At 39.2% G+C, this 18,061-nt stretch overlaps 1 protein-coding gene across 2 annotated transcripts in view; it reads left to right on the plus strand.

The window, feature by feature from the left end:
* Window positions 1-18,061, plus strand: part of asxl2 (ASXL transcriptional regulator 2) — a 41,852-nt gene that overhangs the window by 20,686 nt on the left and 3,105 nt on the right. For both annotated transcript variants that reach the window (XM_062043145.1, XM_062043146.1), the window contains 5 exons: window positions 1,835-1,894; window positions 1,975-2,135; window positions 2,197-2,293; window positions 5,866-5,971; window positions 8,156-8,888. In XM_062043145.1, coding sequence (XP_061899129.1) covers window positions 1,835-1,894; window positions 1,975-2,135; window positions 2,197-2,293; window positions 5,866-5,971; window positions 8,156-8,888 — 1,157 coding nt within the window. The remainder of the gene's footprint in view (window positions 1-1,834; window positions 1,895-1,974; window positions 2,136-2,196; window positions 2,294-5,865; window positions 5,972-8,155; window positions 8,889-18,061) is intronic.

Here is an 18,061-nt window from a genome sequence, read left to right on the forward strand (position 1 = left end):
TTTTTTTGATGACGAGCAGCTGATCAAGCGGTATCGTTTAGACAGAGCGGATATTATTTTTGTCACAGATTTAATACTTTTCGATTCCTTGTTGATTTCTGCATGTGGCTGCAGTGGGCTAGTATATATAGAGCCACCCACACCAGTTTCAAATTAGTTGCCTAATTAATGAATTGGAAAGAAAATGTTATGACAGTAGCGTATGTGTGTGGCCGTGAGGTGAGTGACGTCAGTGAGTGTGTGGGCGATAGAAGAGAGGGAGCGGTAGCGTGAGTGCCGGCGGGGACTAGTTTGTTTTGTATTATTTTGTAGTTTATTGTCAAAATATACACTCCCATTGTCCACTTAAATATTTCCAAGATATTTCTTTATTCTTAGACAACGGATTCCCTTCCGTGATTGGTCATTTCTATGGACACAGAAATTACGTCACCTAAAATTCCGTTTACGGCACATAGTAATGTCGTAATTCAGCTCTGAGTGTGACACTTAAGATTCAGTCCTACACTTCGCTGAAAGTGTGAGTAAGACGCTTGATAACTAACTTTTAAGTGCAGCTTTCAGCAAAGAATTTATTTACTCTTAAGTCAACTCTTAGCAGACTTCTTAGGAGTAATTCTAAGAAGCTTGATAAGTACGGCCCCTGGACTACTGGCAGGCCAGTCTAGTACCCGCACTCTTTTACTATGAAGCCACGTTGATGTAACACGTGGCTTGGCATTGTCTTGCTGAAATAAGCAGGGGCGTCCTTGGTAACGTTGCTTGGATGGCAACATATGTTGCTCCAAAACCTGTATGTACCTTTCAGCATTAATGGCGCCTTCACAGATGTGTAAGTTACCCATGTCTTGGCCACTAATACACCCCCATACCACCACAGATGCTGGCTTTTCAACTTTGCGCCTATAACAATCCGGATGGTTCTTTTCCTCTTTGGTCCGGAGGACACGACGTCCACAGTTTCCAAAAACAATTTGAAATGGGGACTCGTCAGACCACAGAACACTTTTCCACTTTGTATCAGTCCATCTTAGATGAGCTCAGGCCCACCGAAGCCGACGGCGTTTCTGGGTGTTGTTGATAAACGGTTTTCGCCTTGCATAGGAGAGTTTTAACTTGCACTTACAGATGTAGCGACCAACTAGTTACTGACAGTGGTTTTCTGAAGTGTTCCTGAGCCCATGTGGTGATATCCTTTACACACTGATGTGGCTTGTTGATGCAGTACAGCCTGGGGGATGGAAGGTCACGGGCTTAGCTGCTTACGTGCAGTGATTTCTCCAGATTCTCTGAACCCTTTGATGATATTACGGAGCGCAGATGGTGAAATCCCTAAATTCCTTGCAATAGCTGCTTGAGAAAGCTTTTTCTTAAACTGTTCAACAATTTGCTCAGGCATTTGTTGACAAAGTGGTGACCCTCGCCCCATCCTTGTTTGTGAATGACTGAGCATTTCATGGAAGCTACTTTTATACCCAATCATGGCACCCACCTGTTCCCAATTGGCCTGTTCACCTGTGGGATGTTCCAAATAAGTGTTTGATGAGCATTCCTCAACTTTATCAGTATTTATTGCCACCTTTCTCAACTTCTTTGTCACGTGTTGCTGCCATCAAATTCTAAAGTTAATGATTATTTGCAAAAAAATTGTTTCTATCCAATAAAAACAATAAGCAACCCTGTACAATATACAAAAAACTGTACAATATACAGAACAAAACAATATACAGAAGTTTATAAAATATATGTTCTAGTCTTACAAAAGGATTGTGAATGATTGGCAAAAAAAGAAGTGCAATTCCCCTTTAAGAGTCTCATTTTTTCCTCTTAAAAGATCTTTACCTCCCCGTCGTACCGAGGAAAGTTTCTCCAAGGTCGAGTCGTCTGAGTGCAGGTAAATCTGAAGAACCTGTTTTTATTGGTGTTTTTTAAGTCCGTTTGATGTCCGTTTATCGTCTTGTGTTTGCTCCAAAGGGCACCTGAAACGCAACAAGTGTAAAATAGACGTCGAGACGCCGGACTCCATTTTGGTCAACACCAACCTGCGGGCAATTATCAACAAGCACACCTTCTCCGTCCTGCCGCCAGACTGCCAGCAGAAACTCCTGCGACTTCTGCCTCAAGTCGACCAGCAGGTGGCGCTTCCCGTACCCATGCACGTTTTCGACGTGCTGATTTTTGTGTCTCCTTTGGCAGGCCTGCATGGACGGCCTCCTCAAGGTGACCACCTCTGCCTTAAACAACGAGTTCTTCACATCAGCAGCACAGTCGTGGAAAGAACGGCTGGCTGAGGGTCAGTACAGAGTCTCATGGCGACCGCAGAAGTGATGTACCGTGTAACCCAGGGGGGCCCACCCTTTTTCTGGAGGCGAGCTACTTTTCAGTAGATCAAGTGGAGGGGATCTACCTCATTCAGATATATCATTTATAATAATAATAATAATAGATTGTATTTGTAAAAAGTAAACAACCTCAAAGTGCTACAGTGTATTAAAAAAAATTAAAATAATTTAAAAGATAATAAAAAAATAAAAACTACAACAGCCAAATAGCTAAAACTAGTATGCATGTATCTATTTTTTAAAAAGAAAGGTTTTTAAACCTTTTTTAAAAGCATCCACAGTCTGTGGTGCCCTCAGGTGGTCAGGGAGAGCGTTCCACAGACTGGGAGCGGCGGAGCAGAATATGTATTGTTATATGTATTATTTGTATTTATTTATGAAAAGAGAGGTTAACAAGTTAAAGGTGTTTAATGATAATACAAGCATGTTTAACATTCCTTTCTGTCATGGAGACAAGAATATAAGTTGGTATGATTGTGATTAGGGATGTCCGATAATGGCTTTTTGCCGATATCCGATATTCCGATATTGTCCAACTCTTTAATTACCGATACCGATATCAACCGATACCGATATCAACCGATATATACAGTCGTGGAATTAACACATTATTATGTCTAATTTGGACAACCAGGTATGGTGAAGATAAGGTACTTTTAAAAAAAATTAAAAAAAATAAAATAAGATAAATAAATTAAAAACATTTTCTTGAATGAAAAAGAAAGTAAAACAATATAAAAACAGTTACATAGAAACTAGTAATTAATGAAAATGAGTAACATTAACTGTTAAAGGTTAGTACTATTAGTGGAGCAGCAGCACGCACAATCATGTGTGCTTACGGACTGTATCCCTTGCAGACTGTATTGATATATAATGTAGGAACCAGAATATTAATAACAGAAAGAAACAACCCTTTTGTGTGAATGAGGAGGGAGGTTTTTTGGGTTGGTGCATTAATTGTAAGTGTATCTTGTGTTTTTTATGTTGATTTAATTTAAAAAAAAACAAAAACAAAAAAAACGATACCGATAATAAAAAAAACGATACCGATAATTTCCGATATTACATTTTAACGCATTTATCGGCCGATAATATCGGCAGGCCAATATTATCGGACATCCCTAATTGTGATGACTTGCATTGATAGGAATCAGACAGTAGTGATGATAACCTCCACATTTTCCAATGGAGGAGAAAAAAAGTCCTCCTTTCTGTCCAATACCACATGAAAGTGCTTGCTTTATGCCATCTTATTTGTCCAGCTTCCATACTCCTTTTTATACACTTTACAAGAAATACATTGGCGGCAAAGTCCGTAGCTCGCCAGCTTTCTGAGACTCTTATTTTGTCAGCGCAGGCAGGATGAAGCAGCGCTTTTATAGTGAAGACAGGACCTGTGTAGTCGGTCTTTAGAGTTTTGACGGCAGGTACGGCGCGAGAGCGTCGAAATAAAAAGTGTTTCTCGCCTTCCTGTCGGTCGTTTTTTTCGGGTGCCGTGAATGTCAATCAAGTGACATAAGTGACGTCTTGGTGAAGATCGATGATGGCTACACTGCAAAAAGTCAGTGTTCAAAAACAAGAAAAAAATACAAAAATGAAGGGTGTTTTATTTGAACTAAGCAAAATTATCTGCCGATAGAACAAGAAAATTCGGCTTGTCAAGACTTTCCAAAACAAGTACAATTAGCTAACCTCAATGAACCCCAAAATACCTTAAAATAAGTATATTCTAACTAATAACATTTGTACTACTATATGAGTACGTGTTTTCTATTGTTTCATTGAAAATAAAACAGTTGTTTTAATCGTGAGACACAATCGTGTCAAAGTCATGATTTTTTTTTCATGCTAGAAATAAGAAATTATTACTTTAAAAAAGTAGTTTTATACTTGTGAGTGTTGATGGCACAGGTTTGCAACAGTTGATATTCTAGTTTCAAGCATGTTTTACTCAATATAGCTCATCAAATCTCAGCAACAAGCTGTAATATCTTACTGAGATCATTTAGGACCAAAACCCTTAAAACAAGTAAAACACTCTAACATAAAATCTGCTTAGTGAGAAGAATTATCTTATCAGACAGAAAATAAGCAAATATCACCCTTATTTGAGATATTTCATCTCACTTAGATTTCAGTTTTTGCAGTGTAATTTTTAGGTCTATTGCTCTAATTACGGCTTTGCACACTCTTGGCATTCTCTCGATGAGCTTCAAGCACACCTGTGAAGTGAAAACTATTTCAGGTGGCTACCTCTCGAAGCTCATGGAGAGAATGCCAAGAGTGTGCAAAACTAGAATATAACACATGTTTTCAGTTATTTCACCTTTTTTTTTGTTAATTACATAACTCCACGTGTTCATTCCTAGTTTTGATGTGACAATCTACAGTGTAAATAGTCATGAAAATAAAGAAAAAGCATTGAATGAGAAGGTGTGTCCAAATTTTTGGCCTGTACTGTAGGTCAGTGTTTTTTAACCACTAGTGTGCCGTGAGATACAGTCTGGTGTGCCGTGGGAGATTATGTCATTTCACCTATTTGGGTTAAAAATATTTTTTGCAAACCGGTAATTATAATCCGCAAATAATGTGCCGTTGTTGAGTGTCTGTGCTGTCTGGAGGTCGGCAGAGTAACCGTGTAATACTCGTCCATATCAGTAGGTGGCAGCAGGTAGCTAATTGCTTTGTAGATGGTTTGTCGTGATCACGATATGCGGATGGCAGGGTGCAGGTAAAACGGTATCGAACGCTTAAACCAAAAATAAACAAAAAGGCGAGGGCCGTTAAGAAAAGGCATTGAAGCTTCGGGATGGCTATGCAAAACGAAACTAAAACTGAACTGGCTGCAAAGTAAACAGAAACAGAATGCTGGACGACAGCAAAGACTTAACAGCAGTGTGGAGCAGACGGCGTCCACAAAGTACTGACACGACAATCAACAATGTCCCCACAAAGAAGGATGGCGTCCGCACAACTTAAATAGTCTTGATTGCGAAAACAAAACAAAGGAAGACATGAAACTGCTACCAGGAAAATCCCAACAAAACAGGAAAAGGAGCACGAGACAAGAACTAAAACACTGCACACAGGAAAACGTCAAAAAAACTCTAAATAAGTCACGTCGTGAAGTGACAGGTGGTGACAGTACACCTACTTTGAGACAAGAGTTATACTGATGCGTGGTTGGTTATGCTTTAAATTCATATCCAACAATTGCGAGAATGACTTTTTATCCTCAATATCCGCTGCCGAGTTTAATTTTTTTATGTTTTCTGCTGTAGGTAATGCCTGTTTTTCGCATTTCTTTTTACAAAATGGTGTTGTGGTATCACCGGTCTTGGTGGGGGCGAGCACCTTGCATCATTTTCAGACCACATTAGTCTGACTACGGTCCTTTAGGAAAAAAATCCCCAAAAACTGCCATACTGTCCAAACTTTTGGCCTGTACTGTATAAAAAAAACAGCATGAAGAATTTTTTTAGTGGATGCTGTTTTTTTACTTGGACTTTTCTGCCTCCAGGTGAATTCACTCCGGAGCTGCAACTGCGAATGCGGCAGGAAATTGAGAAGGAAAAGAAGGTCGAGCAGTGGAAGGAGGCCTTCTTCGAGAGCTACTTTGGTGAAAAGTAGGTGGACAATCTGGGAGGTCAATCAATCAATCAATCAATCAATGTTTGTTTATACAGCCCTAAATCACAAGTGTCTCAAAGGGCTACACAAGCCACAACCACATCCTTGGTTCAGAGCCCACATAAGGGCAAGGAAAAACTCAAAACCCATTGGGATGTCAATGTGAATGACTATGAGAAACCTAATAGACATAATAGTGTGAGAGTCCAGTCCATAGTGGATCTAACATAATAGTGAGAGTCCAGTCCATAGTGGATCTAACATAATAGTGAGAGTCCAGTCCATAGTGGATCTAACATAATAGTGTGAGAGTCCAGTCCATAGTGGATCTAACATAATAGTGAGAGTCCAGTCCATAGTGGATCTAACATAATAGTGAGAGTCCAGTCCATAGTGGATCTAACATAATAGTGAGAGTCCAGTCCATAGTGGATCTAACATAATAGTGTGAGAGTCCAGTCCATAGTGGATCTAACATAATAGTGAGAGTCCTGCCCATTGTGGATCTAACATAATATTGTGAGAGTCCAGTCCATAGTGGATCTAACATAATAGTGTGAGAGTCCAGTCCATAGTGGATCTAACATAATAGTGTGAGAGTCCAGTCCATAGTGGATCTAACATAATAGTGTGAGAGTCCAGTCCATAGTGGATCTAACATAATAGTGAGAGTCCAGTCCATAGTGGATCTAACATAATAGTGAGAGTCCAGTCCATAGTGGATCTAACATAATAGTGAGAGTCCAGTCCATAGTGGATCTAACATAATAGTGTGAGAGTCCAGTCCATAGTGGATCTAACATAATATTGTGAGAGTCCAGTCCATAGTGGATCTAACATAATAGTGAGAGTCCAGTCCATTGTGGATCTAACATAATAGTGTGAGAGTCCAGTCCATAGTGGATCTAACATAATAGTGAGAGTCCAGTCCATAGTGGATCTAACATAATAGTGAAAGTCCAGTCCGTAGTGGATCTAACATAATAGTGAGAGTCCAGTCCATAGTGGATCTAACATAATATTGTGAGAGTCCAGTCCATAGTGGATCTAACATAATAGTGTGTGAGTCCAGTCCATAGTGGATTTAACATAATAGTGTGAGTCCAGTCCATTGTGGATCTAACATAATAGTGAGAGTCCAGTCCATAGTGGATCTAACATAATAGTGAGAGTCCAGTCCATAGTGGATCTAACATAATAGTGTGAGAGTCCAGTCCATAGTGGATCTAACATAATAGTGAGAGTCCAGTCCATAGTGGATCTAACATAATAGTGAGAGTCCAGTCCATAGTGGATCTAACATAATATTGTGAGAGTCCAGTCCATAGTGGATCTAACATAATAGTGAGAGAGTCCAGTCCATAGTGGATCTAACATAATAGTGTGAGAGTCCAGTCCATAGTGGATCTAACATAATATTGTGAGAGTCCAGTCCATAGTGGATCTAACATAATAGTGTGTGAGTCCAGTCCATAGTGGATTTAACATAATAGTGTGAGTCCAGTCCATTGTGGATCTAACATAATAGTGAGGTCCAGTCCATAGTGGATCTAACATAATAGTGAGAGTCCAGTCCATAGTGGGGCCAGCAGGAGACCATCTCGAGCGGAGACGGGTCAGCAGCGCAGAGATGTCCCCGACCGATGCACAGGCAAACGGTCCACCCCGGGTCCCGACTCTGGACAGCCAGCACTTCATCCATGGCCACCGGACCTGTGCCCCTCCCCCCACCCCCCTCCACAAGGGGGGCAGAGGAGAAAAGAAAAGAAACGGCAGATCAACTGGTCTATAAAGGGGGGTCTATTTAAAGGCTAGAGTATACAAATTAGTTTTAAGATGGGACTTAAATGCTTCTACTGAGGTAGCATCTCTAACTGTTACCGGGAGGGCATTCCAGAGTACTGGAGCCCCAATAGAAAACGCTCTATAGCCCGCAGACTTTTTTGGGGCTCTGGGAATCACTAATAAGCCGGAGTTCTTTGAACGCAGATAGGATGGAGCTAGACCGTGTAGTATTTTATAGGTAAGTAGTAAAACTTTAAAGTCACATCTTAAGTGCACAGGAAGCCAGTGCAAGTGAGCCAGTATAGGCGTAATATGATCAAACTTTATTGTTCTTGTCAAAAGTCTTGGAGGTATGCTTCAAATGTTCTAAAAAATGACAGCTTCTTTCTGTGCAGCTCCGGACTAAGCTTTGAGGAATCCAAAGAGCTGACCAAAGTGGATCTGAAACGGGAGAAAAAGCTTCATCAGTCGGTAACGGCCGTTAAAGCGTCGGAGGAAACCAAAGGCGCCAAGAACCGCCAGTGCACCGACGGCGTGGCGGCAAAATCAACGCCGTCGCAGACGCAGCCTCCGAAACCATCTCAATCCATCCCGGAACCCATGAAGACCAGGCGCTCTCAGTACGCCGAGGATCGTAAGATGCACGCAGCTCTTCAGCCTGTTCCGACCCCTGCACCGCCACCACCGGAGCCCGTGGAGCAGACCGAAGACCACCCGGCAGTGACACAGACCGAGCAGAGCGAGGAAGAGGATAAACCAGAACTCCCCCAGGCTCTTGTCGAGCCGAGCCCGCCGCCAAACATCCAGCCGAGCCCTACGCCAAAATTCGAGCCAAAGGTTGAGCAGAGCCTGCCGCTAAAAGTCGAGCCGGAGGTAACGGAGGATCAGCCAGTGTCCGCGGTTAAGCCCCTGGGGGAGATCAAGTCGGAACCTGATGGGACCCCCGAGGAGCAGAAAAGGAAGTCTCCCGGCGTGAGGGAGGATGAGGTGACACCGGAGAAAAGACCGCGCTTGTCCTCAGCTTCCTCCGCGTCGTCTTCCGTTTCGTCAGTGTCTCCCACGGCGTCGTCCGCACCAAGCCCTGCCACGCCCACGTCAACTGGCAAACCCAGAGTTCCACCACTCAAGGTAGGGAGATTATCCAGATGTGGTTGATTGGTTCACGTTCAGTTCAAAGCCTTAAAGGTTGCAAATAATGCTGTTTTTCAGCAACAGTAAGTACGTCTGTACCCTGTAAAGCAGACCTGGGCAAATTAAGGCCCGTTAAGCTTTTCAATCTGGCCCGCCGGACATTCCCAAATAATTTTTTTAGATCTTTAAGATGGAAAGTGTAGCTGCCATTATGATGTGATTTGATTTTTTGATTTTTATTAAGGATCCCCATTGGCTGGTTGCCACAACAACCCACTAGTCTTCTTGGGGTCCACAAACTCAATACAATTACAAGTAAAAGCATATAATTATAACTACACAATACAGAAACCAATAAAAGCATCAACAAGCAGTTTCAGGTATTCCAGATTGGTCTCCACACATCACGAAATTTATGTACACTACCGTTCAAAAGTTTGGGGTCACCCAAACAATTTTGTGGAATAGCCTTCATTTCTAAGAACAAGAATAGACTGTCGAGTTTCAGATGAAAGTTCTCTTTTTCTGGCCATTTTGAGCGTTCAATTGACCCCACAAATGTGATGCTCCAGAAACTCAATCTGCTGAAAGGAAGGTCCGTTTTGTAGCTTCTGTAACGAGCTAAACTGTTTTCAGATGTGTGAACATGATTGCACAAGGGTTTTCTAATCATCAATTAGCCTTCTGAGCCAATGAGCAAACACATTGTACCATTAGAACACTGGAGTGATAGTTGCTGGAAATGGGCCTCTATACACCTATGTAGATATTGCACCAAAAACCATACATTTGCAGCTAGAATAGTCATTTACCACATTAGCAATGTATAGAGTGTATTTCTTTAAAGTTAAGACTAGTTTAAAGTTATCTTCATTGAAAAGTACAGTGCTTTTCCTTAAAAAATAAGGACCCCAAACTTTTGAACGGTAGTGTAAGTTACCAGATATCTCATATCTCATTTTTTCAATGTGGAGGAGTACCACTAGCTCCCTCAACCAGGCTTCAAACTTAGGTGGTGAGTCAGATTTCCACACTCTCCAGAATGCATGTCTTTGCTATGAGCATACCATAGGCCACCACTGTGCTAACATTCCAACCCATCTTGTCTAAAGTGTTAGAAATGCCAAGCAAAAAGCAGTTCCAGGGTCAGGATCCAGATTTCCTTATTTTTGACTGTAAAATCTTGTTTTTAACGGTGTATTACTGACGGTACATTTGTTTTGACGGTAGAAAAACTGGCAGCTAAGTTGCCAGAATAAGAAAATAACTTGTACTGTTTTTCCATTACCAATATAATGTTTACAAACCAATGTCAATTTAACACAAAAATTGTGGTTACTAAGCTGCCCTCCTCCCCCCAAAAAAAACAGTGGTACTGTTTTTCCATTTACCGTAAAATGTTGTAAATGTAAAGTTTTTACTGTAAAATTGACAGTCTACTTACAAAAAAATATATAACTAGATGAGGCAATTCCTGAAGTAATTGTGTGTGAATGCTCCAATGCCGAAGTTGAACTGAAATCCTGGAATTTTTTTTAGAATTGTTGAAGCAGAGCACACAATTCCCAAACACGCTGAATATTTTGATGTTGGAACCTTTTAAATCAGATGTAAAATGTGGGAGTTGTGGAAGAATGTCCCGTTTCCCAAAAAATTGGGAATTTCGGGAAAAAGCGGGAATTTTTTTGAAAATGGTAAAAAACTTGAATGGTCTGAATGAGTTGAAATTAGAGATGTCCGATAATATCAGACTGCCGATATTATTGGCCGATAAATGCTTTAAAATGTGATATCGGAAGTTATCGGTATCGGTTTCAAAATTATCGGTATCGGTTTCAAAAAGTACAATTTATGACTTTTTAAAAACGCCGCTGTGTACACGGACCTAGGGAGAAGTACAGAGCGCCAATAAACCTTAAAGGCACTGCCTTTGCGTGCCGGCCCAGTCACATAATATCTACGGCTTTTCACACACACCAGTGAATGCCACGCATACTTGGTCAACAGCCATACAGGTCACACTGAGGGTGTGCGTATAAACAACTTTAACACTTTTACAAATAGGGATGTCCGATAATGGCTTTTTGCCGATATCCGATATTCCGATATTGTCCAACTCTTTAATTACCGATACCGATATCAACTGATACCGATATCAACCGATATATGCGGTCGTGGAATTAACACATTATTATGCCTAATTTGGACAACCAGGTATGGTGAAGATAAGGTACTTTTTAAAAAAATTAGTAAAATAAGATAAATAAATTAAAAACATTTTCTTGAATAAATTAGAAAGTACAACAATATAAAAACAGTTACATAGAAACTAGTAATGAATGAAAATTAGTAAAATTAACTGTTAAAGGTTAGTACTATTAGTGGAGCAGCAGCACGCACAATCATGTGTGCTTACGGACTGTATCCCTTGCAGACTGTATTGATATATATTGATATATAATGTAGGAAGCAGAATATTAATAACAGAAAGAAACAACCCTTTTGTGTGAATGAGTGTAAATGGGGGAGGGAGGTTTTTTGGGTTGGTGCACTAATTGTAAGTGTATCTTGTGTTTTTTATGTTGATTTAATTAAAAAAAAACCAACAAAACAAAAAAAACGATACCGATAATAAAAAAAACGATACCGATAATTTCCGATATTACATTTTAACGCATATATCGGCCGATAATATCGGCAGGCCGATATTATCGGACATCTCTACTTACAAATATGCGCCACACTGTGAACCCACACCAAACAAGAATGACAAACACAATTCGGGAGAACATCCGCACCGTAACACAACAGAACAAATACCCAGAACCCCTTGCAGCACTAACTCTTCCGGGACGCTACAATATACACCCCCCCCTCCCCCCCAACCCCGCCCACCTCAACCTCCTCATGCTCTCTCAGGGAGAGCAAGTCCCAAATTCCAAGCTGCTGTTTTGAGGCATGTTAAAAAAAAAAAAATGCACTTTGTGACTTCAATAATAAATATGGCAGTGCCATGTTGGCATTTTTTTCCATAACTTGAGTTGATTTATTTTTGGAAAACCTTGTTACATTGTTTAATGCATCCAGCGGGGCATCACAACAAAATTAGGCATAATAATGTGTTAATTCCACGACTGTATATATCGGTATCGGTTGATATCGGAATCGGTAATTAAGAGTTGGACAATATCGGGATATCGGCAAAAAAGCCATTATCGGACATCTCTAGTCTGAATGAGTTGAAATGGTTGGTGTTGGAATTTTTCAAATCGGTGGAGAGAAGTTCAATTAGTAACATGTTCAATTTAAAAAATGGTATTATGGAATTTCGGGAAAACCGGGAATTTTTCCAGTTCAAAAAACAACTTTGTTTTTTGTCCTGATTAAGAGGAATGTTTTGACGGTGGAACGGTTGAAAAATGTGGGAGGAGTAGTCGCCAGAAAAAAGGGTGGAAATAGGGCTTTGGAAAACCGGGAATTCTGAGAATTCCTGGATTGTTTTTGAACTTGGAAAAATGATAGTTTGAATTTCCAGAAGGGTGGAACGTGTTGAAGGTGGAATGGTTTGAATCGGTTGAAAAACGTGGAAATGGTGGAAGTTTGAAAAAAATGGCCAATTCATTTTGAATGGAGAAAATACAAAAAAAAAGGAACTATGGAAAATCTGGGTGTTTTTTTTTAGAATTGTTGAAAAAAAAAGGGTGGAAATAGGGCTTTGGAAAACCAGAAATTCTGGGAATTCCTGGACTGTTTTTGAACTTGGAAAAATGATAGTTTGAATTTCCAGAACGGTGGAATATGTTGAAGGTGGAATGGTTTGAATCGGTTGAAAAACGTGGAAATGTTGGAAGTTTGAAAAAAATGGCCAATTCATTTTGAATGGGGAAAATACAAAAAAAAAGGAACTATGGAAAATCTTTTTTTTTTTTTTTTAGAATTGTTGAAAAAAAGGGCGGAAATAGGGCTTTGGAAAACCAGAAATTCGGGGAATTCCTGGACTGTTTTTAAACTTGGAAAAATGATAGTTTGAATTTTTAGAAGGGTGGAACGTGTTGAAGGTGGAATGGTTTGAATCGGTTGAAAAAACGTGGAAATGGTGGAAGTTTGAAAAAAATGGCCAATTCATTTTGAATGGGGAAAATACAAAAAAAAAGGAACTATGGAAAATCTGGGTGTTTTTTTTTAGAATTGTTGAAAAAACGGGTGGAAATAGGGCTTTGGAAAACCAGAAATTCTGGGAATTCCTGGACTGTTTATGAACTTGGAAAAATGATAGTTTGAATTTTTAGAAGGGTGGAACGTGTTGAAGGTGGAATGGTTTGAATCGGTTGAAAAACGTGGAAATGGTGGACGTTTGAAAAAATGGCCAATTAATTTTGAATGGGGAAAATACAAAAAAAAAAGGAACTGTGGAAAATCTGTTTTTTTTTTTTAGAATTGTTGAAAAAAAGGGTGGAAATAGGGCTTTGGAAAACCAGAAATTCTGGGAATTCCTGGACTGTTTTTGAACTTGGAAAAATGATAGTTTGAATTTTTAGAAGGGTGGAACGTGTTGAAGGTGGAATGGTTTGAATCGGTTGAAAAACGTGGAAATGTTGGAAGTTTGAAAAAATGGCCAATTCATTTTGAATGGGGAAAATACAAAAAAAAAGGAACTATGGAAAATCTTTTTTTTTTTTTTAGAATTGTTGAAAAAAAGGGTGGAAATAGGGCTTTGGAAAACCAGAAATTCTGGGAATTCCTGGACTGTTTTGGAACTTGGAAAAATGATAGTTTGAATTTTTAGAAGGGTGGAACGTGTTGAAGGTGGAATGGTTTGAATCGGTTGAAAAACGTGGAAATGGTGGAAGTTTGAAAAAATGGCCAATTCATTTTGAATGGGGAAAATACCAAAAAAAAAGGAACTATGGAAAATCTTTTTTTTTTTTTTTTAGAATTGTTGAAAAAAAGGGTGGAAATAGGGCTTTGGAAAACCAGAAATTCTGGGAATTCCTGGACTGTTTTTGAACTTGGAAAAATGATAGTTTGAATTTTTAGAAGGGTGGAACGTGTTGAAGGTGGAATGATTTGAATCGGTTGAAAAACGTGGAAATGGTGGAAGTTTGAAAAAATGGCCAATTCATTTTGAATGGGGAAAATACAAAAAAAAAGGAACTATGGAAAATCTGGGTGGTTTTTTTTAGAATTGTTGAAAAAAAAAGGGTGGAAATAGGGCTTTGGAAAACCAGAAATTCTGGGAATTCCTGGACTGTTTTTGAACTTGGAAAAATTATAGTTTGAATTTTCAGAAGGGTGGAACGTGTTGAAGGTGGAATGGTTTGAATCGGTTGAAAAACGTGGAAATGGTGGAAGTTTGAAAAAAAATGGCCAATTCATTTTGAATGGGAAAAATGCCCCTGAAAACCTGGAATTCTGGGAATTTTTTGAATTTGTCAAGGGAAAGCCTGCGATTCCCGAATAGGCTGAACAGTTTGAAGTTGGAATGTTTTGAATCGGGTGAAATTGTGGAGCCAAAATCTGGAGAATAATAATAATTAAGGCTGCAGCTAAGATTATTTTTCTATCGATTAATCTATAGATTATTTTTTCGATTAATCGGTTAATCTATAGATTATTTTTTCGATTAATCTATAGATTATTTTTCCTTTTACCGATTATTTTTTATTTTATTTTATTTAAAATGAAGATGAAAAAATAAAAGTAGGACAGTTTTTTCAAAAGGCATGGCTTTTATTTACAAAAAAAAAAAGTATGGCCACTCAGTCAACATTGACAACAACATGACAAAATATTCTGTAACAATGTAAACATTTAAAACTTTTAACATTTAACAAAATTAAAAGTAGCTTATTTGCTTTTTAATGTGCAAATATAAAAGTAAACATCCAGTGCAAATCTTAATATTCTGAAATAGTATAAGCATTTCAAAAGTAAAAGTATTGCTTATTTTGTTTTAAAATGTGCAAAAATAAAGATAAACATCCAATACAAAAAAGTGCAAAACGAAATATTCTGTAACAACAGTGTAAACATTTCAACAAAAGTGAAAGTATTGCTTATTTGCTAAAATGTGCAAAAATAAAGATAAACATCCAATACAAAAAAGTGCCAATCTAAATATTCTGGAGCACTGTAAACATTAAGTATTGCTTTTAAAATGTGCAAAATAAACATCCAGTCCAACACAGTACACAATAACCAATTCTACTCATTCCAGTGAGTGACTAACAGTTGTAATGAAGAAAGGTTAGCATGTCTACTTGCTTTGCTTCTTTTCTTGTTTACAATATTACCAGCAGCTGAAAATAGGCGCTCAGAAGGGGTCGATGTGGCTGGAACTGAGAGGTAATTAGCCTTCACCTCAAACCAGGATTGCGAGCGAGCTGAGCTGCAGTTTAAGTTTCTAGTAGGTCAACGGGCTCATAGTGATGTTACTAGTAGTTCACTGAGAGGTGTTTATTATCATTTGGGGAGAGTCCGCTGCCTGATGCTCACCTGCTAAACACCTATCTGCTCCACGCTGAAGCGCTGACTACATGCGCTCTGAATACGCACTGCTGATTGGCTGATGATGCTTCGTGTGTACCAATCAGATGGTTGTGTGGGTGGGACAATGCTGCGTGTGTACCAATCAGATGGTTGTATGGGTGGGACAATGCTGCGTGCTGAGACAAAGGCAGAGAAGCAAAGCAACTTGTTAAGACTTTAGCAGCTAAAGTTAGCTTTAGCTTAGAAACTCGTTCGGTACACCCCCGTACCGAACCGAAAGCCTCGTACCGAAACGGTTCAATACAAAACACATACCGTTACACCCCTAGCAGATACAAATGACACATTCATGTTTTTGTGTAATGATGACAACGTATGCTAACGCGGACGATTGACTAGTTGATGGTTGATGGGTTTCTTTTCAAATGTTCGTTCATAGCCGTTGTGCTGCTATGATAGGCCATTTCCGCTCGACACAGTGTGCATACAACAACATTATTAGGCTGTGTATTGAAATACTCCCACACTTTTGACGACTTTTGGCGTGCGTTTTTCCCCTCCCTCGCACAGTCTGCTTTGCGCTCCGCCATGACGGTAGTGTGACGTAATTATGCGACGCGTCGACGCACAAAAACGGCGTCGACGTATTTACATAACCGATGACGTCGACTACGTCGACGCGTCGTTTCAGCCTTAATAATAATAATAAATAGACAAATTTTGGTGTAGAAAACCATATGTGTGAATGTTTTGGAGCATTCACACAATTAATAATGAAATCCAGAGGCAAATTCATACATTATTCACTGATGGCAGCCATAACTGCAATATGGCCAAACCTTTTTCGATTACGCATGCACCTCCTGGTACCCTAGCACCTCCAAAACCCTCAAATCTAAACTCCAAACATCCCAGAACAAGCTAGTCAGATTACTTCTAGACCTCCACCCCAGATCCCACCTCACTCCTACCCACTTCTCTAAAGTGGGCTGGCTCAGGGTGGAGGACAGAGTAAAACAACTTGCACTGAGCCTAGTCTATAAAATCCGCTACACCTCCCTGATACCGAAGTACATGTCAAACTACTTCCTTAACGTAATTGACCGCCATAACCACAACACCAGGGGGAGCTCCACTAACCATGTTAAACCCAGATTCCGAACTAACAAAGGTCTTAACTCATTCTCTTTCTATGCCACATCAATGTGGAATGCGCTCCCAACAGGTGTAAAAGAAAGGGCATCTCTATCCTCCTTCAAAACCGCAATAAAAGTTCACCTCCAGGCAGCTACAACCCTAAACTAACACCCTCCCCGGATTGTTAATAATCAAATGTAAACAATCAAATGCAGATACCTTTTCTTATGCCTTCTGATCTCTCTCTCTCTCTCTCTCTCTCTCTCTCTCTCTCTCTCTCTCTCTCTCTCTCTCTCTCTCTCTCTCTCTCTCTCTCTCTCCCCCACTACACCAAAAAGTTCACCTCCAGGCAGCTACAACCCTAAACTAACACCCTCCCCGGATTGTTAATAATCAAATGTAAACAATCAAATGCAGATACCTTTTCTTATGCCTTCTGATCTCTCTCTCTCTCTCTCTCTCTCTCTCTCTCTCTCTCTCTCTCTCTCTCTCTCTCTCTCTCTCTCTCTCTCCCCCCCACTACTCCAAAAAGTTCACCTCCAGGCAGCTACAACCCTAAACTAACACCCTCCCCGGATTGTTAATAATCAAATGTAAACAATCAAATGCAGATACCTTTTCTTATGCCTTCTGATCTCTCTCTCTCTCTCTCTCTCTCTCTTTCTCTCTCTCGCTCTCTCTCTTTTTTCTCTCTCTCTCTCTCTCTCCCCCTCTCTCTCTCTCTCTCTCTCTCTCTCTCTCTCTCTCTCTCTCTCTCTCCACTACCTGCTGTCCATATCCTACACCAGGGGTCACCAACCTTTTTGAAACCAAGAGCTACTTCTTGGGTACTGATTAATGCGAAGGGCTACCAGTTTGATACACACTTAAATAAATTGCCAGAAATAGCCAATTTGCTCAATTTACCTTTAACTCTATGTTCTTATTAATAATTAATGATATTTACACTTAATTGAACGGTTTAAAAGAGGAGAAAACACGAAAAAAATGACAATTAAATTTTGAAACATAGTTTATCTTCAATTTCGACTCTTTAAAATTCAAAATTCAACCGAAAAAAAGAAGAGAAAAACTAGCTAATTCGAATCTTTTTGAAAAAATTAAAAAAATAATTTATGGAACATCATTAGTATTTTTTCCTGATTAAGATTAATTTTGGAATTTTGATGACATGTTTTAAATAGGTTAAAATCCAATCTGCACTTTGTTAGAATATATAACAAATTGGACCAAGCTATATTTCTAACAAAGACAAATCATTATTTCTTCTAGATTTTCCAGAACAAATTTTTTTTTTAAAGAAATTCAAAGACTTTGAAATAAGATTTAAATTTGATTCTACAGATTTTCTAGATTTGCCAGAATAACTTTTTTGAATTTTAATCATAATAAGTTTGAAGAAATATTTCACAAATATTCTTCGTCGAAAAAACAGAAGCTAAAATGAAGAATTAAATTAAAATGTATTTATTATTCTTTACAATAAAAAAAATAAATTTACTTGAACATTGATTTAAATTGTCAGGAAATAAGAGGAAGGAATT

This window comes from Entelurus aequoreus, linkage group LG03 (assembly GCF_033978785.1).
Source record: "Entelurus aequoreus isolate RoL-2023_Sb linkage group LG03, RoL_Eaeq_v1.1, whole genome shotgun sequence".
In the NCBI taxonomy this organism is placed as follows: Eukaryota; Metazoa; Chordata; class Actinopteri; order Syngnathiformes; family Syngnathidae; genus Entelurus; species Entelurus aequoreus.